Below are 21064 nucleotides of genomic sequence, written 5' to 3'. Positions count from 1 at the left end.
AGGAGAGAGGGAGATAAATCTCTCCCTCTCCTCCTCTGTGCCGGCCGGCCCCCCGCAGCTGAGGTCCGCTCGCATTGTCAGACCTCAGTTGCAGGGACACTCACATGACACTCGGTTGTGCTGTACTGCCAGCGTGAGCCGAGTGTCATACGAGGGGATCTCAGTAATCCCTGTGTGGCCCCAGCCTAAGGTTCTGTCTCTTCAACACCAAACATCAGTGTCCATTGCTGGGATTAAAAAAAAAAAACAAAACCCAAAAAACTGCATGTAAGAAATATAAACTATAATTATAGGTGAGAAGCCCTGAAAAATATCCATTCCATATAGTATACTGTAATAAAGCTCAGCCTAGGAATGAAAACTGGCAAATTTTAGCAAGCCTTTCCTTTTAGGCTGCTTTCACACCTCCGGTTTTTGCTATGCGGCACAATCCGGCACTTTGCAGGAAAATCGCAACCGTTTTTTTTTTCTGCCGGTTGCGATTTTCCTGCATAGACTTTAATTAGTGCCACATTGCCTTGCGTTCCGTCCGGTTTTTGCCGCATGCGGCAGATTTAGCCGATGCGGCGGCCGGATGGAACGTTGCCTGGCACGTTTTTTCGTGCGGCAAAAAAAACCGCATCGCGCCGCATTCGACCGATGCGGCGCATTTTTCAATGCATGCCTATGGCGGCCGGATGCGGCGCGATGCGGCAATAACCGCATCCGGCCGCCGCATGCGGTTTTTGCCACTGCGCATGCTCAGTAGTATGCCGCAAGCGGCAAAAACCGGACTGGCCGCAAAGGAAAAACTTATGCAAAGGATGCGGTGTTTTCACCGCATCCGTTGCATAGCTTGCACAGCCGAATTGAGCCGCAGAGCTCAAGCCGGATGTGTGAAAATACCCTTATAGGGTCTGCTAGAAGTCTGATCATGTATGCTTGATAGGGTACACTTCTTTTTTTTTTTTTTTTTTTTTTATCACACCATTGCAATTCTGTATTGGGCCCCCCCAATTGATTGATACAAGAAGTATTGGCTACAACTGCGAGAGTCAGAACTTGACCTCTCTGTGAATTTCAAACACCTCCTTCCACAGATATGTCTCCAATATCCGCTTCACATGTGGCCTCACCTGTCAGTGGGAACTCATCACTGTGTGGAATTGGGTTTCTATATATACTGGAGATTAGTCCTTCAGTGATAATTGCTGAGGCTGTGCAATCTATAAACTATGTTGTCTGTTTAATTTGAGTATTAAAAGCGTTCACGGGTTGCAAATGTTAAGATAGAACTTCCAAATCCTTGCAAACTGAGTTGCTCAGACGTTTTTACGACATTATCTTGGGAAAGATCTGTGTAGATATTCAGTGCTTACAGAGACTCCAAGTAAATGTGTTTATGAACTTTCTCACTAACCATATTTCTATATCTTTATTTTATTATTTTTTTGTCTTTATACTAGGTACAGGACATGTGCAAAGTAAATGACAGCTCTGTGTTGACACCGATTATTTGCAATGTATCAACTATTTGTTGGGAAAGATGATGACCATCCGGATTATTGGCTCCTCTGCGTTCACAACGCACACGTACTTTGACTTGCATTTTACACAGTAAGTATTTAATTGAGAAATCCCTATAGGACTCCTGTTTTGCATGGGATACGCACCCATTATAATTGATAGTGCTTTACCGTCTGTCTGCCCAAAAAAATCAATGTTCATGGTTGGTCCTAGTTATGGATAGAATGCCTGTGTGTTTGTGAAAAATCTGACAGCGCACATTTCATCTGTGTTGTCTGGTTTTTAACATTGCAGTGACCCCACAAGGAAGGGAGAGATACTAAATATAAGGGCAGAACCTCTAGCCCTGCTTCAGTTTGTTTCCTGTCCTTGTAGGGACCCTACACAAGAAAGATGGATGAAGATTCTCTTTTTTCACTGGCCTAGCTGGCGGGAGCAGTGGCGTGTAGCAGCGTAGATTCAGGTCTTGGAGGTGCCTAAGGGTACTTTCACACATCCGGATTTTTGCTCTGCCGGTTGCGTTTTTTTTTTTTTTTTTTTTTTTGCATAGACTTACATTAGTGCCGTATTGTGCCGCAGGGGCTTGCGTTCGGTCCGGTTTTTGCCGCATGCGGCAGATTTAGCCGATGCCGCGGCCGGATTGAACGTTCCCTGCAACGTTTTTTGCTCCGGCAAAAAACACCGCATCGCGCCGCATCCGGCCGCTGCGGCGCATTTTTCAATGCATACCTATGGAGGCCGGATGCGGCAAAAAAAACGCATCCGCTCGCCGCATGCGTTTTTTTCCACTGCGCATGCTCAGTAGCATGCCGCAACCGGAAAAAAACGGATGGGCCGCATGTAAAAACTTATGCAAAGGATGCGGTGTTTTCGCCGCATCCGTTGCATAGTTTTCACAGCCGGATTGAGCCGCAGAGCTCAAACCGGATGTGTGAAAGTAGCCTTAGTGGGTCCAGTAGGGGCTCTGGCTGATGGGCAGACGTGAGTAGCAGCTGCAGTCTCCACTTCTCTGCCAGCCACTGCATTGGTTGGGTCGTCCCATGTTCGTGGCACATTGGCAGAGACGTGCATCATAGCTGGGTCTGCGCATGTGCTGGGAAAGGTGTGCCCAAATAACAAACACACTGGCGACTTCATAACCGGGTCTGAACATGACAATCTTCACTTCTAGGGAGTCCGGAGGAGGTGCCAACTGGAACAATCAGCTGGTGGCTGGTCCCTAATTTAAAATGAGGTCTGTCTGCCTGAGAGCGGGTCTTGTGCTCCAGTTGTTCTCACTAGTACGTCTATGGAGGAGCTGCAGAAGGAGCATGATCCGCGGCAGCAGTGACAATCGCTCGAGTGACAAGAGGATCACTGGGAGCAACAGTAAGGCCCATCTGCAAAGCAGAATAGTTTGGGATGGAACCACGTCCTCCAGGGAGCAACACTTGGCTGATTTGATCCTGCCTCCCTATCGGTAACATTATTAAAGCAGCTGATCTTGAGTGATCTTTGTTAAAGTTCACCAGGGTATTAAAGGGAACCGGTCATGTTTTTTTTTTTTTTGGGGGGGGGGGGGTTTATATTAAACCCCCCCCCCCCCCCCCCATGTGTTTTTAAATGATGCAATGTGCATCACTTGACTAAAAAGACTTTATACGCTTAGGTGAATGCATTACATATCTTAGGTTTTAGTCATAGGAGTGGCGCTTTTCCTTTGTTCAGTCACTGTCACTCAAGTTCTGAGCTCCGTCCAATATGGTAGCATGGTCACAGCGCTCCAAAGAAGACATGCAAAACCAGGGCTGTGGAGTCGGAGCTCATTTTGGTGGAGTCGGTATAAAATGCACCGACTCCGAATCCTAAAAAATATAATAAATTGGGGACAGTAGTGCAATGCAGAATGTGCTGAATATTTTACTAAATAATATTTAGTATAATGCTTATATTTAAGTAAAAAATGTATTGTAGTACAGTGTGAACATCAGACATTGAATCATTTTAATGATACAATAATCAATATATTTGGATAGAACATAAAATATACTTATTAGAATACAACTCTAGAACACAAAAAACTAATAAATTGTAAATATGTAATAAAATTATATATATATATATATATATATATATATATATATATAATTATACACAAGATAAATACACACAAGATTTGTATGTAATCTACTGTGTATTACATATTTACAATTTATTACAGTTTGTGTTCTAAAGTTGTATCCAATAAATATATTTTATGTTCTATCCAAATATATTGATTATTGTATCATAAAAATTATTAAATGTCTGATGTTCACATACAAATGTTCATGTACTAAAATACATTTTTCACCTAACTATAAGCAATATACCGTATTTTTCGGACCATAAGACGCACTTTTTTTTTCCCCCCAAATGTTGGGGGAAAGTTGGGGGGTGCGTCTTATGGTCTGACTGTGGCTGCGGGGAATGAGGTGCTGCGGTGGAGCGGGTCATCGGGGGCACGAGCAGGCTAGAGCAGCGTGCTGTGACCACGTGGGCCCGCTCATTACATATGCACACCCATCCTCCCGCCCATTTCTCAGCGCAGAAGCCGGCGCTGACAGGTGGGCGGGAGGATGAGCGGGGACGCGCACATAGTAAAGAGCCGGTCCGCATGATCACCCCTGGCAATTACAGCCTGGAGTGATCATGTGCGGCTGTATTCACTGCTCCCCGCGCGTCATCATCAGCGCGGGGTGCAGTGAATCAGTACACTCACCCGTCCCCATGTGTGGAGCCGTCCCCTTGCAGCACGCTATGTCTTCCTGTCTGTGCCGGTCAGCTGATCGGCACAGACAGGAAGACATCGCGTGCTGCAGGGGAACGGCTCCACACACACAGGTCAGTGGTGCAGAGAGGAAGATGATCGGTGCTGGAGGGAGTGAGGAAAAGGTGAGTATAAACGTTTGTTTTTTTTCCTCTGTGCTATAGGATACAGGCCATATACCAGGATAGTATATGAGCATGATGGGGGCATATAGCAGGTTGGGAGTATATGAGCAGGATATGGGTATATGAACAGGATGGCAGTATATGAGCAGGATGGATGGGAGTATATGAGCAGGATATGGGTATATGAACAGGATGGCAGTATATGAACAGGATGGGAGTATATGAACAGGATCGGGGGTATATGAACAGGATGGCAGTATATGAGCAGGATGGATGGGGGGTATATGAGCAGGATGGGAGTATATGAGCAGGATGGGAGTATATGAGCAGGATGGGAGTATATGAGCAGGATGGGAGTATATGAGCAGGATGGATGGGGGAATATGAACAGGATGGATGGGGGGGTATATCAACAGGATGGGGGAATATGAGCAGGATGCTGGTATATAAGCAGGATGGGGGTTTATAGCAGGATCATATACAAGGCAGGAGGATCATTACCAGGATGGGGTACCTTAGTAGAGAATTTGGGGACATTACCCCCATAAGAGTGTCAGCAGCAGATCCTCGCCCCATAAGTGTGTCATGACCACATTTTTTTATTTTCCTATTTTCCTCCTCTAAAACCAGGGTGCGTCTTATAGTCTGGTGCGTCTTATAGTCCGAAAAATACGGCATGTAGGAGTCGGAGTCTGTGCAAGAGAAATTGAGGAGTCTGAGTCGAAGGTTTGGCTTACCGACTCCACAGCCCTGTGCAAAACCCTGGAGCTGTGACAATGGGCGAAGCTCAGCATTAGAGAAGTGGTGGTGAAGACCTGTAGTGATGTCACGTCCATGTGACTGTTATGGGCGGAGCTCAGCAATGAAGAACTGATGATGGACCGGTGTAATCAGTTACAGTGCAGGGGGCGTGACTAAGTTTAAAAAAAAATAAATATATATTTTAATTAGTGACTGAACTAGACTGACAGTGACTAAACCAAGGAAAAGCGCCACCCCAATGACTGAAACATATGGTATGTACTGCATTCACCTAAGCAACACACATTATATATCTATAATATATTCTCTGTCATTTAAAACACATTGGGGGTGATTTAATATCAAAAAACATCACAGATTACTTTCTTTTTGGTTATTAATTGCTTGGAAAGAACCAAGACGTGTGTCCTCTGCAGGGATAAATTGCCCAATTCGTGGCAGAAGAGGATGGTACGGGGGGGCAGGCCTTCCCTCCCTATTTAAGACACACTTTAGTTAAAGCGTTAAGGGCCACTATGGGCATCACAGAAGTTTAAAACCCTTTGGATTGGTACAAGATCTTATGTTTAGACGATTAGTTCAGAGGAAGTGGTCAACCTCCTTGATCAATGAGAAGTTACAGGCTCTCATTGAAAAGGAATGACGCAAGCATCAAAGAGGGTTGGTTCCCCTTGAGGAAAAGAAAACCGCACTTTGTGGTAAAGTACCGAGTGGCTAAATCTTCTAAAAGATCATCACTACCTTTCGAAGACATGGGATTCCTGAAAGATCCTTTAGATGGGAAGGCTATCTATGGGCAACACGGTGGCTCAGTGGTTAGCACTGTTGCTTTGCAGCACCGGGGTCATATACCACCAAGGAAAATGTCTGCAAGGAGTTTGTATGTTATCCCCGTGTTTGCATGGGTTTCCTCTGGGTACTTTGGTTCCTCCAGGAACTACCAATTCCTTCCACACTCCAAAAACATACTGATAATGGACATACTGAATGGGAACAGTGATGATCTCTGTAAAGCGCTGTGGCATATGATGGTCTTTGAACAGATAGTGGACCTATAGAGCCTTCCGAGTATTGACCTATTTGCAAACGGGCAGAAAAGGACCGTAAAAAGTTTGGCTTTTTAAGTCTCAGGGAGATTTTTTGCATAGTAGATGCCTTTCAAATTGTTTGGGACTTTGACCTGGCTTATGCCTTTTTTTCCAAATAATGCTGGTTTCAGCATTACTAAGGAAAATCTGTGAGGACAGGGTGAGAATAATCCTGATTGCCACGTTCTGGCCAAAAAGGCCATGGATTTCATGGATGAGTCTGATGTCTTTCACCAATTGATGGATCCTACCGAAAATTCCAGATCTTCTAATCCAGGGTCTGGTCTGGCATCCACAAGCGACCAGACTGCATTTGACAGTCTGGAATTTGAGGTCACTTCTGATTCAGAAAGGGTTTTCCCCAAGCTTAATATCTACCTTACTTAAGAATAGGAAACTAATAACTATGATATATGGTAGAACCTGGAAAAAAGTTCCTATCCAAACACTTGGGTAAACCTGGTGAGGATGGGGTTACGATGGGGTTCATCCTAGGGTTTCTTCAGAAAGGGTTAGTCTTTGGATTATCCACTAGCAATCTCAGGGTGCAGATATCAGCCTTAAGGCCGCTTTACACGCTGCGACATCGCTCAAGCGATCTCGTTGGGGTCACGGAATTTGTGACGCACATCCGGTCGCTTTAGCGATGCCGTTGCGTGTGACACCTTTGAGCGATTTTTGCATCGTTGCAAAATCGCTCATCGGTGACATGGGGGTCCATTCTCAAATATCGTTGCTGCAGCAGTAACGAAGTTGTTCCTCGTTCCTGCGGCAGCATACATCGGTACGTGTGACACCACAGGAACGAGGAACCTCTCCTTACCTGCCTCCCGCCCGCAATGCGGAAGGAAGGAGGTGGGCGGGATGTTCGTCCCGCTAATCTCCGCCCCTCCGCTTCTACTGGGCGGCAGTTCAGTGACGCAGCTGTGACGTCGCTGTGACGCTAAACGAACCGCCCCCTTAGAAAGGAGGAGGTTCGCCGGTCACAGCGACGTCGCAGGGCAGGTAAGTAGTGTGGTGGATCTGGGCGATGTTGTGCGCCACGGGCAGCGATTTGCCCATATCGCACAACCGATGGGGGCGGGTACCCACGCTGGCGCACGATATCGCAGCCTGTCAAGCGGCCTTTAGGGCTCATGTCCACTTGCGATTTTCATGTTCGAGTGCGATACGATAAATTGTGTAATACCTTGAATTTACCCTTCCACAGACAGGTCTAGAACATCAAACTATCACTCAATAGTTTTTTTGTTTGTTTTTTTTTTTCCTTTTTTTTTTAATGTTGTTTACAAGTTCTGTTGCATGAAATTAGTGAAAACGCTAAAAGTTAGGTATTATATTTTATTTATTATTATTGTGTTTATTTTTTAACATATGAGGAAAAATAAACCGAATTGTGTTGGAGAGTTTAAAAAATGAGCAGCAGATGGATGACATCAGTGCTATATGATTTTATTTATTTTTTCCACTGACTTATTGCATTGCCAATTTTGACTCGACATATTTGCAATTATTTTGCACGGATCCAAGGAAAAAAAATTGTGAACATGTTAACAGGCCCATAGGCTGAGAAAAACTGATGTATGAATGTGCCTTTAACTATATACATTCACAGTGTCAGTGCAGTTTTGCAGGGAGCACACAATTTCCTTACCTCTTCCGTTATTTGTTTTGCAGGCAGCTGAGGAGCGGGGGCTATAAGACCACTTACTACACACAGCGCCCACTGCTGCTTCTGCTCTAGGAGACCAGGTATGGTATAGATCTGCCATCTGCTTTGTGGTTTTCATTTCTAGTGGATTGCAACAGAGCTATCCCCGATGGATTGCAACAGAGCTATCCCCGATGGATTGCAACAGCATGTGATTGCTCCGTTTTGACCGAGTTTTGACTTTGCATTCTATATTAGTATAGTGAAAAAAAAAATTACCTATCCCTAGGTCAGGCCATCAATAGCTCAACTGTGGGGTGCTGGCACTTTCATTTATCTGTATCTGCGTCTTTAAGACGCGAATACAGATAAACTGTGGGCGCCGCCGGGCACAGAGAACTGATTGACCCCGGAAGTGCCTGCACTTCCGGGTCAGAGGCGCGCCAATCCGCTCCGTGCTGTGGCATCCAATGCTGCAGATGCCGCGGAGGACAGCACACTCACCGGAGCCAGCAGCAGTAGGAGGATGACTGACACCGTAGGAGGAGCGGCAGCAGCGAGAGGAGACGGGAGGCACAAGAGCAGGTAACCGCTGGCAAAGTTCCAGTGCTGTGAAGTGAGGATTCTGGGGGAGGGGCAGGCAGGCTACAATGTGAGTATAGTGGACAGGCAGAGGCTACAATGTGAGGATAGTGGACGAGGGACAGGCAGAGGCTGCAATGTGAGGATAGTGGACGAGGGACAGGCAGAGGCTGCAATATGAGGATAGTGGACGAGGGGCAGGCAGAGGCTGAGGCTGGAGGGAGGCAGAGGCTGAGACTGTGGGGAGGCTGGAGGGAGGCAGAGGCTGAGACTGTGGGGAGGCTGGAGGGAGGCAGAGGCTGAGACTGTGGGGAGGGAGGCAGAGGCTGAGACTGTGGGGAGGGAGGCAGAGGCTGAGACTGTGGGGAGGGAGGCAGAGGCTGAGACTGTGGGGAGGGAGGCAGAGGCTGAGACTGGGGGGAGGCTGGGAGGAGGCAGAGGCTGAGACTGGGGAGAGGCTGGGGGGAGGCGGAGGCTGAGGCTGGGGGGAGGCGGAGGCTGAGGCTGGGGGGAGGCTGAGGCTGAGGCTGGGGGGAGGCTGAGGCTGAGGCCTGGGCTGAGGCTGAGGCCTGGGGGGAGGCTGAGGCCTGGGGGGAGGCTGAGGCCTGGGGGGAGGCTGAGGCCTGGGGGGAGGCTGAGGCCTGGGGGGAGGCTGAGGCCTGGGGGGAGGCTGAGGCTGGCTGGAGAGAGGCTGGCTGGAGAGAGGCTGATGCTGGCGGAGGCTGGCTGGAGAGAGGCTGATGCTGGCGGAGGCTGATGCTGGCGGAGGATGGGTGGGTGAGGCTGATGCTGGCGGAGGATGGGTGGGTGAGGCTGATGCTGGCGGAGGATGGGTGGGTGAGGCTGATGCTGGCGGAGGATGGGTGGGTGAGGCTGATGCTGGCGGAGGATGGGGAGTGAGGCTGATGCTGAGGGAGAGGCTGCTGCTGGAGGCGGGGGTAGAGAGGCTGCTGCTGGGGGAATGGGAGAGAGGGGCCAATGCTAGAGACAGAGGACAGGGGTTGAGGGATAGTGCAATGACAAAATCGATTGGGTGGGGGGAGTGTAAGGACTCAGAATAAGAGGGGGGGCAGCATTGGGAGCTCATTATGGAGAAGGGGCAGCATGTGTGGGCTCAGTATGGAGTGGAGCAATGTAAGGGAGTCAATATCAAGAGTGGGGTAGTGTGTGTAGGGGGGTGTCTCAGCATAAGCTCTAGTGTGGTGGTCTTAGCATGAGTGGGGCAAAATGGAGGTGTCATTATGGAAAAGAGGAAGGCAGCATGCATGGGACACTGTGAGGAGGGGGCAGCATGCATTGGGACACTGTGAGGAGGGGGCAGCATGCATTGGGACACTGTGAGGAGGGGGCAGCATGCATTGGGACACTGTGAGGAGGGGGCAGCATGCATTGGGACACTGTGAGGAGGGGGCAGCATGCATTGGGACACTGTGAGGAGGGGGCAGCATGCATTGGGACACTGTCCTCACATCATGCCGCTCCCTCCTCACAACGTACAGATCATATTTCATAATCGAGGAAGGTGTGGTGGGTATATAGTAGTTTATAAGTGAGGACAGTGTGGTGTTTTAGTTTATTAGGGGCAGTGTGACAGTCACAGTATATAAGTGGGGATGGTGTAGTGGGAATATGTTATACTCATGCTATGTTTTGATGTGCCCGTGGTGATCCCCATTGGGGGGGTTAGTGCCCTTTTGTTTCTCATTGATACTTTTAAAAGTGTTTTTACAGAGTAGATCTGCCTTAGGCTAAGTTCACATTTCCGTTGATTTGTATCAGTCACATGCGTCGCTTGACGCATGTGACTGATGCGCTGTTCAACGCTGTACAACGGATGACAAAGAACAGAATTCTTTGTCGGATTCCGTTGTGTGCGGGGGGGGCGGAGTTCGGGGGCAGAGCCGAGCGGGGGGCGGGGCCAGGCGCTGAGGATGTCAGTAGAAGTGCTGCGGTCTGCATGGCTGGGGACAGGTGAGTGTATGTGTGAGTGAGTGAGTGTGTGTATGTGCATGTATGTATGTATGTATGTATGTGTGTGCACATGCAAAGTGCGGGAGGGGGCGGAGCCGAGCGGGGGGCGGGGCCAGGCGCTGAGGATGTCAGTGGAAGTGCTGCGGTCTGCATGGCTGGGGACAGGTGAGTGTATGTGTGTGTGTGTGTGTACATACATGTGCGGAGTGCGGGAGGGGGCGGGGCCGAGCGGGGAAGTGTCGGCCTCCCTGCACATGTAACCAGCCTAAATATCGGGTAACCGCAAAGCACCCGATGTTTACCTTGGTTACCCGATATTTACCTTGGTTACGGGCCTACACCGCTTAGCGCTGGCTCCTTGCACCGTAACCAGGGTAAATATCGGGTAACCAACCAAAGCTGGTGACGTGTGCAGGGAGCCAGAGAGCATGCGCAGCGAAATCCGACGGATCTCGCTGCTCAAAAAACGTTACATGCTGCGTTCCTCCCGCCCGGCGGTCAGTCGTTCCACGACTGATCAGTCGGGCGGAGGGTGCAACGCAGCATCATCAGTCACAATCCGCTGCTCATACAAGTCTATGGGAGCAGCGGAATCCGCTAAACGGATTCCGCTGTTTACAAGAGCAGCAGATTGTGACTGATAGATTTTAGCGGAAATGTGAACTTAGCCTTAAACAGATGTCGTGTGCGAAAACTCAGTTTTACGTTGTCACTAAGGGGCGCGACCACTTAAAGTGCCTAGGGCAGCATGAAGGCAAAATACAGCCCTGCCTCCACCCTATCAAGTTGATTAGGTGACTGTACTTATTTACTGCAGATCAGCTGCTAATTAAATAAATAGGACAAATACTTAAATAAAATGTTGGCGCTAATCTGCAGTACCACAGAATGGCCACTAAGCAATGTGAGGTAGTGGTCATCTTCTGCTTTGTCGCACTGCTTACATCTATTGAGGCTGCCAGCAATAGATCCGTGGGGTTTTGGGTGTCTCACTCCACTGATCTGAAATTGATGACATGTATTGTTTAGATTATCAGTATTGGTGTAGTGAAAAGCCTAGTTTAAGAGGACGAAATGCTGGTTGAGTTGTCAGCTATCCTTCTGACCTGATTCCCATATACTTGCCCATCTGAGGGTGCACAGGTTTTCTATACGGAGAGGGCAATAGACTATTGTCAGACATCTGATTTCTGCTCATTTCTATTGAAAACATGTCCAACTTTAGGTTGACCTGGACATTTGTCATCAGGTGGGGAAGAAGTTGGATGGCCCCATACACATAAGATAGTTGACTAGCACTTAGGATAAGGGCAACATTTAGCAAACCTTTAGCAAATATATCTGTCTGTCTTTATTGCAAATGGATCTTCTGTACCAGCTTTTGCATATGTGGGGTCCTTGTAACCTGCCATAAGGCAACTGGCTGGATGGCTGGTCTTAGATGCTTAATTTTTACAATCCTACATGATTGTTGTATTTAAAGGATGAACTGAAGCAATTAAAGCGGTCCAGGTTGTGCATGGAAGTCTACAGTCACTCTGACTGCAGACTTGTGAATACCCGCAGTCTGCAGATGACATGCTTGTCACGATTCCTCAGTGCCAGAGTGAATTGAGCTAGGCCGTGCGCTGCTGTCACCGGAGAATCCTAACCGTACGCTCTGCTTTTGTACCAAACATAGACAAACCTTTTAAAAGAAAATAGATTTTCAAGTGATTGCTTTTGTCCTACTGTTTAAAGCATTGATTATACATCGAATAGCACCATGGTTAGAGTGCTTTGTAGCATGATGGAACACTGCTTGTTCTTAAATTATATTTCTTTATTGTGCAAAAACTAATCTTAATGGATGAAATAAAAAACAAAACAAAAAAAACCCCATCTCATTCACCATCTAATTAATACACAGTGTATTAATTGTATTGTAGTGTATTATAATTAATACACATGCATTTAAAAAAAACACAAAAACCTACTTGTCTCAGGCACAGTGCCTATTATATTTGAGATTGCATATGTAGTATATGTCGGGAAATGCTTTCATAATCTACAGCAAATTTATGCATTTAAAGTTGTGGCCAAAAGTTTTGAGACTGACAAATTTTGTTTTTCACAGTTTGCTGCTTCAGTATGTTTAGGTCTTTTTGTCAGATGTTCCTATGGTCACTGAAGTACAATTATCAGCCTTTCAGAAGTTTTTAAACTTTTATTGACAATGTGAGTGAAATACACTCCTTCAATGCCATTGGAACTCCAAATGAGTAAGATTTGTTTTACAAGCGCTCGGGAAATTATTGCAGCACTCTTGCTTTGTGGTGTACTGAAAGTATCTGCGTTATTACATCATGTGACCAGTTTATATAGTATCCCAAACCAAGAAATAACTCCTCAGAACTAAACACCAATGAGAGCCGCAGTGGTGTGTATAGAAAGGTGAAACTTCCCCACCCATCAGTGTTAGCTAAGCTCTAGGACATCATTCACTTATAAGACAAGATGGTTTCTCTAAGAATAAAATGGAATGTATTCTCACAACAAACTCTATATAATTCATGTAAATTCTCAAAATGTAGTATTGTCCCTTGCTTTTCAAGACATTTGCCATTCTTCCTGGGATTCTGAATATTAGGTCATGGGCCAAATCCTGACAACCCATTCTTGTTTAATCAGGGCTTGGAGTTTATTACAATTTTTGAGGGGTTTACCCACCCAATGATTGAGGATTGAAGTCGATATCCAGTATGTATGGAAGAATTTTCAAAGCCTTTGGGATGGAGGAGGGGAGGCAACAGGGAACTTTGTCTTCACATAAATTTGATGTATTTTTCAAAAGTTTAAAAATTTTATATTTTTTTAATGCTTATAATTGTACTTCAGTAACCATAAAAACATCCAACTAAAAAAGTAGCACCTTTCCAAGTAATCTTAAGTAATCTTTACAAGCTATGTTTTTGTTTGATTCAACCATATGACTGTACAACCAACTTATCATGTTGTTGTTGTTTTTTAATTTTTTGTCTTGCAGGAATAAAAGGAATGTTTCTCCGCCTGTACTAGCTGGCCTCCAGCACCTTTTGCAGTTTCACGCTTCAGATCAGCATATGAGTTGTCATGGAAGCTGGCCATAGTTGCCGAGAGGAAAGTTCTTGTATAAAGCCATCCTCTTCGGTCTCTGAAACACTGGTTGAGGTTCCTCATATTGGAGAACCTGCCAAAGTAGATGTCCTTTCAATACCGACGGGATCATGCACTGACCAACAAGCTACTGGAAAGCAGAAAAAAAATCCCTTCAAATTCTTTGGAGGGAGAAAAAGTATTTGTACACTGCCCAGCTTCTTTGGGGGAAAGCACAAGGGTTTAGGGAAAGGTAACTCAAGGAAGTCCGTGAGTAAAAGCAAGACCCACGATGGCCTCAGTGATGTGCATGCTGAAAATAAGGAAGGGTATTCAGATACCAGCAAATATCATGGAAATGATCTTTCCACTTCAAGTACTCTTCCCAGTTCCCTTAGTGCGGACTCTGGCATTACATCACCAGTTAAGCTTGACTTTAATTTCCATGATGTATCCCCAATGGGAAGCACAGAATGCTTTGACAAAAAACTTAATGGCGATAAATCGTTCTCTTTTCCCAGACCAAAGAAAGGGCTGAAGGGATTATTTAGTAGCATCCGGCGTCATAAGAAAAACAAAACCCCTGATCCTGAAAAGTGCGAGCGATATGATCATATAACGCAGAGTGTTATATTAGAACAGCTAAATAAATATTCATCGGAAGATGGTCTGCAAGACCACAGTGAGCAACCAAAGATCAGCAGCCTGCACTCTGATGTATCAACAGAGTCTTCATTGAATGTAACTGCTGAATGTGAGAAGGAGGAGATGCCAATGTGCTCAGTAAGCACGTCTGATGTTGCACCACATAAAACCGATGAATTGCTTACACAAACCAATGAGGTACCTTCTTTCGACCAAAATCATGCCACTGACTCTAAGCCTGATGGTCATATTGATTGTTTGGATCCTAAAGGTGAATTTACGGATGGTGGAAAATCTGTATCTGTAGACCGGGAGCCTCTTAATTCCGTTGGTGACCAGCTAAGCCTGATGTTTGAGGATGTTTCATCCCTGAAGAGTTTTGACTCCTTTACAGGTTGTGGGGATATCATTGCTGAACAGGACATGGACAACATCAGTGATAATTCAGTTTCCGTTGAAAGAAGTCGAGAGGCAACAAAGAGAAGTTCTTGTCTTGTTACTTATCAGGGAGGCGGTGAGGAGATGGCAACACCCGATGATATGGAGGAAGAGTACTTACAGCAGCTGTTAGAAAATGGCCATGAAGGAGGTGCTAGCTATGAACTGGAAGATGAAAAGGAGCATGACAGTATGTCTAAAAGCTTTACTGAATTGGAACCTACTGCTTATGCTATGGCGGCTGAAGATGCATTTGTCGACAGGAGCGTCCTTAGTAACACAGAATTATTAACACCTCAAAGCGATCAGCAAGAGTCTGCTCCGAATAGTGATGAAGGATATTATGACTCTACCACTCCTGGTCCTGATGACGATGGTGCAGAGGGCTTTTCCCAAAAAGAACGTCTTCCTAGAGACAGCTACAGTGGAGATGCACTTTATGAATTTTATGAACCGGATGACAGTTTAATGAGCCCTGCATCTGGTGGAGAGACCCTCTACGACAGGAAAACAGTGTGCCCAAAAATATTCGATCAGTTTTTTGACTTTAGTCTTCCCATAGACAGCGGTTTAATTCAGAATGTTGAACACAGTAAAGGAGCAACTGAGACTGAAGAGGAACGCTTGGCCATGATTCAGAAACAGTTATTGTTCTGGGAGAGGCAGCGAGAAGCGGCAATGAAAGGAATGGATCATCTAAGTAACGATATATTTTCCAAAGAAAACCAAAATGCTGAATGTGAAATTAGAAGTGCCAGCTCAGCTCTTAAAAACAAAAGCTGTCATTCTAGAGAACAATATTTACTACCAAATGTGAGCAGAGATGGAGCTGACAAAGGAATACTACATGCCCAACCTGAGAAACTTGTCTGGAAAGACTTCAAGGATACAGACTATATAAAGGGACAGGACCTTAAGGGAAATGGCCTAGTAGAAGATTCTGGTTTTGAGTTGAATGTTGATAGCCTTGAAACACAAAATCAGAATGCCACAATGACAAATGCTACTAAGCTTTCCAACCCGAATGTTACCCCTATGGACCATATTAAGAATGTATTTGACTCTGATTCCATTTCTGGATATAGTCAGGAAAATGATTGTGAGCAAGCTGTAAACTTTTCTCAGACGCTTGTTGAGTTTGCCAGTAATGGTATGTTATTTTCAAGTATTTCTGAAAGGCTTGGAAGTGCTGGTTCAAGCTCCTCATTCCATCACAATCTTGACGCTCTTCCTACTATGGTGACCTTTGATATTGTAGATGTAGAAAATGAAGGCGAGTGTGAAGAACAACTAGACCTAAGTCCAGATGAGGATGTTGTTTCATCGTTTGAGGGCTTTGATCACAGCTATGTACAAGAGTCATTGGCTGAGTGCGATGAACAACTCATGCAGATGGACTCTCATCATTCTTTCCAAAGTTATAACTGGGGAGTCACAAGTCTTCCTCGTCACTTGGACCAATATAAGTTAAGTCCCTCAAGTCCAGTTCCACTTTCTCTTAATAGAAGAAGCAAGTCGCTTGACACAGAGATTTTAGAACTAGAACTTGGCACTTTGCATTTGCCCAAGAGTGGCCTGAAATCCTATGATAATCTTGTCCCTTGGGTGGAGGGAAAGAATTCTTGGCAGTGTGAAGATTCCTGCTTACCTGGAGAAGGGTCAGCTTTTAATAGATGTCCCATTTTAGAGCAGATTATGCCAACAAATGAACAGTTTGAAAGCTATGCACCAGTTCAGCCTTCAAAGCAATGTTATACCAGTGAGCCTTCGGGTTCTAGTTCAAGTAGCCAGCTGCCAGTGAACACCAGACAGATGGCAAACACTACAGACCTCTTACAGTGTAACACTAGCCAGTCCCAGGAGGGCGCCATATCCTTTCGAAATCCCAGAGAAAACACTACAAAGAAACTTGCTCGTGTCTCACCACTGGAAGAGCAGAGGGGAGTAGATGTAGATTACAATTATGATTATCACACCCCTCAAAAACAAATAAGGGTCAAACCAGTGGGCATTACACAAGCGATGCCCCAACAACACAAGCAAGAAGACTTGAATTCATTAAAAGATTATCTGAAGAGGTCTGGGCCAATAAAGGAGCGCTTTGACCATAGAGGAACATCAGAAGATGACTGGCGTAACGGCTGCAGCGAATGTCCAAATGGCTAATTTATTTTATAAGCAAACTTTTATGCTTTTAAGCTATGTCCTAATGGATACATGCTTCTGACATGGCTTAAATAGCCAGGCCAAAACAAAATGGAAGCATCTGGTATACATTTTGCAAATGCAATATTTTTTTTTTCTATTTATTTTACTTAGTATTTAACCACATCCATGTCACATTTTTTTTTTTTTTTTAATTTTGTGGTTATTTATTTTATCAGGTTGTCTAGATTTGAACTAGTACCGAGGTGGGTCAGGGCTCATATGCATTGATTGTTTCACTACTTTAGTCTTCTAACTTCTAATGCAATTTTTACCACACCACAGTGCTTTAAACTTTACATTGTGACTTGTTAATAGTAAGGAAAGAAAATATGGCATCAACCAGGCTGATCAGAGAATACCAAGCCACATGGTCCTAAACTTTTTATTGCATGAGATTACAAAACGATAAACTATGGTTGTTGGACAACACTACTCTGCCATGTTATTGTTCCAGACAGTCCATGGAAGAGAATGAAACATTTCTGGGTGAACATTGCCAATTCCCCCCCCACCCCCCACCCCCAACCTTCCAAATTGTATTCTTCTTCCAAATTCTCTATAGATGTGGTTTTAAAATGAAGATTTGGCCATGATTAATCTACACAAGCTAGTGGATGAAGGGTGCGATGGATTAAAATGCACCACATTAATTCATAGGCATGCATATCTTTCCGCTTCAGTGTACTCCAGTTTTGAATTTATTAAGGACATGGTCAGGTGCAGGCTTTGAAAAGTACCGTAATATATGGCAATAGACAGATTTGCACCCAATCAGTAAAAGCCCAGGCTAAGCCACAGAAAAAAGCCGAAATTGTGCAAATTGTAATTCTAGACAGATTCCCCCCTCCTCCCTTCCCACACACATTCAAAATATTTCTTAAAAATCTGTCACCAGGTTTTTGCCACCAAATATGAGAGCACTGTAATGTAGAGACACATCCTGATTCTAGCGATGTGTCACTTACTGGGCTGCTTAGTGTAATTTTGATTAAAATCATTTGTTTAATCAGCAGGAAATCATTACAGGACTACTCGTCATACTGCAGGTGGTCCAGCATATTTATGCCGCTGATTAACCCGACCCCCAGTACTGATTGACAACTATCTGCCCATATAAAGTGTACACAGAAAGCTGTCAATCAGTGTTGTGGGAGGAGTTATAGAGCTCAACATTCAAATATCTGCTAGATCTGTAGCTGATAAAAGATTGATTATATCAAAATGACAGCAAGAAACTCAATAAGTGACTCATCGCTGGAATTGGGGTCTCTTCATTATGCTGCTCTCAGATGGGGGAGCAAAAATCTGGTGACCTATTCCCTTTAATAGGTAAAATAGCACAATTAGGATATTTTATATATCGATGACATTATTTTACGTCCCTCACATGAGTTTCCAAGGTGCTTTTTCTACAACGCTTTGATAAAACAGGTAATTACTACTGTATGTTAGTAGCTGTAGAGCAGAATGTGACAAAATAATGTCCGTACAACTGCAGCAGGTAAGTGAAATTGTATTTCAAACTTTGCTAGACACTGATCTGTGCACGGGGACTAATGCTAAACTTAGACATAAATGTCAAAATTAAACAAAAAACAGTAAAATGATCTATATATTTTGGCACTTTTTTTTTGTCTGCAGTTTTTCTTGCAGGATCCTGAAACTGTCAATCATGTAGAAATCCTGCACAAGAGATTTAATCTGATCAGTTCAATCTATCTCTAGTGGGCGGCTTAAGCCCCCACTCTGTGGTGTTAATTCTCCTGTGACGTCATGACTGTCCTATTTATATACTAGAATACTAAATCATTACTGTATATAGGTACCAGCGATCAAAGGTTTAAGCCTACTAGGGGACTGAAAAAAAGTTTTGAAAAACATTAAAAAATTGGAATCAGTACAGTTAGGCCGGGGCCACACGGGGATTACTGCGATTTCCTCGCATGACACTCGGCTCACGCTGGCAGTACGGCAGAGCCGAGTGTCGTGCGAGTGTCCCTGCGACTGAGGTCTGACTGTGCGAGCGGACGCTGAGGAGGGGAGGATGAGATTTATCTCCCTCTCTCCTCCGTAGCTGGCTATTGCCATTCTCACACTGCATTCGCGGTACACTGTTGTACCGTGACTGCAGTGTGATTTTTCTCTCGCCCCATATACTTGAATGGGTGCTAGAGAAAAAGACTCGCATTACACTCGCAGCATGCTGCCATTGTTTTCTCGGTCCGATTAGGGCTAAGAAAATAATCGCTCGTGGGTGCTGACACACAGGCTAATATTGGTCGAGTGGAATGCGATGATTTATCGCATTCCACTCGCACCATTTTTCTCGCCGTGTGTCTTAGGCCTTAGATATATAGGAAGGGTAAAAAAATATACATATTTGTTATTGCAATTCAAAATAGATCCCCCACACACACAGCTACACCTAAGAAAATGCAATAAGAAGCAATTTGAATGTCACAATTACCCAAGGTGGTATAAAAAAAAAAAAACAATAAAAAAACCACATCTGCTTGTTACACACACAAAAAGTCCGGGTTGTACTTAATCCCTCCCGGCTCAGTATTGTGTCAGTACACAGCCTGTTGTCAGTCAGTGACTGGGTGCAGGCATTGTGTACTGAGCGGTGACTGAATCTGGGTCAGTCGTGCCTCTGTGACTGAAAACTGGAGGGAGTAAAGTTACTGTATTTTTTTGTTTTATAAGATACACTGGATTATAAGATGCACCCCAAATTAAGAGAAGGAAAATAGAAAAAAATGTTAACGTTAAAATGAGGTCTTAATCCAATGCTCACCAGGTAGAAATGGCAGTGGTGGAACAGCTCAGGGAGGTCACAGGAGGCAGGATCAGCAATGCTTCGGGCTCAGAGGAGGCTGTGTTGTGACTCAGGAGGGTCGGTGATGCTGCAGGCTTGGGGGTGCCATGGCAGTGGGCGCCATTGATCTGCCAATGGGCTGCGGAAGGGGGGGGGGGGTCTTTGGGCCGGGTGCCATTGATCTGACTGTGGGCGCCTTTGAATCACCTGTGGTTAACAGGATGGACTTCAAGAAAATGGCCGTGGAGGTGGTGCATGCGCACATACATGGCCATTTTCTTGAAGTTCGTCGTGTCAACCGCAGGCGATTCAATGGAGCCCACAGTCAGATCATTGCACCCGTTGCCGAGACATCCTGTCCTGTGACCCTTCTGAGCAGCTCCACTGCTTCTCCGAGCCCTCAGTATCGCTGACCTTATCTCCTATGACCCCGCTCCGCCGACCTGATAAGCCATATCCGGATGTAAGACTCGTCTCCATTTTACTCCCAGTTTTGGGAGGAAAAAAGGGCATCTTATAATCTTGAAAATGTTGTAATTTCCTCCTGACAGCGGGGCCCAGAGCGAGGTGGCTGTACGGTGTCCAAATGCGATTAACCTGCAAATTAACCCCATATTTGCAGGTTAGTAGTGTTTGACAGGTTTCCTTTATAACAATAAAGCTGAACGAACCCCCGCAAAAAATAGCAGAGTTGCATTTTTGTTTCACAATTTCACTGGCTGTAATTTTGCCACTTCTGCTGTACAACCCCATTTCTGTGGACCAGTATTTATTGCCTCTACTGCTAATGATCTTATATTTGCAGAGCACCCTGGAAACTCTAATTTTGGATGAGTGAAATACCCTAATGTAATTCACTGATGCTTGTTGATTAAATTTATCATATACCCCTTTTACCGTCACCACATCAGTTGAGTTCTCCATATTAAAGGTGTTAAACAGTATGAAGGGATTATTGGCATCTGCCTGAGAAGTTGACAATGGGTGCCTGCTTATGATCTTGGAGCCTCCGGTAACTGTTTTACTTGTGACTTCATATAAAGTCATTTTGCAGTTTTCTTCTGTCTTATTTTTATACACCGTGCCTTGCTAAAGTATTCGGCCCCTTTGAGTTTTTCAACCTTTTCCCACGTTTCAGGCTTCAAATATAAAGATAAAAATTTTAATGTTATGGTGAAGCATCAACAAGTGGGACACAATTGTGAAGTTGAACGGAATTTATTGCTTATCTTAAACTTTTATAAAAAATAACTGAAAATTGGGGCGTGCAATATTATTAGTCCCCTTTAAGTTATTACTTTGTAGCGCCACCTTTTGCTGCGATTACAGCTGCAAGTCTCTTGGGGTATGTGTGTATCGGTTTTGCAC

General features: G+C 45.0%; 1 protein-coding gene across 1 annotated transcript in view; it reads left to right on the top strand.

Moving 5' to 3' along the window:
* Positions 1-19840, top strand: part of AMER1 (APC membrane recruitment protein 1) — a 34046-nt gene extending 14206 nt beyond the window's left edge. Inside the window, exons 2-4 of the mRNA XM_075323888.1 lie at positions 1446-1596; positions 7947-8021; positions 13499-19840. Of these exons, the coding sequence (XP_075180003.1) occupies positions 13585-16836 (3252 nt within the window). The 5' untranslated portion in view covers positions 1446-1596; positions 7947-8021; positions 13499-13584 and the 3' untranslated portion in view covers positions 16837-19840. The remainder of the gene's footprint in view (positions 1-1445; positions 1597-7946; positions 8022-13498) is intronic.
* Positions 19841-21064: the final 1224 nt, after the last annotated feature.

Source organism: Anomaloglossus baeobatrachus, chromosome 9, assembly GCF_048569485.1.
Source record: "Anomaloglossus baeobatrachus isolate aAnoBae1 chromosome 9, aAnoBae1.hap1, whole genome shotgun sequence".
In the NCBI taxonomy this organism is placed as follows: Eukaryota; Metazoa; Chordata; class Amphibia; order Anura; family Aromobatidae; genus Anomaloglossus; species Anomaloglossus baeobatrachus.
The sequence above is the reverse complement of the archived record's forward strand: the minus strand, read 5'-3'. Positions and strand labels throughout refer to the sequence as shown.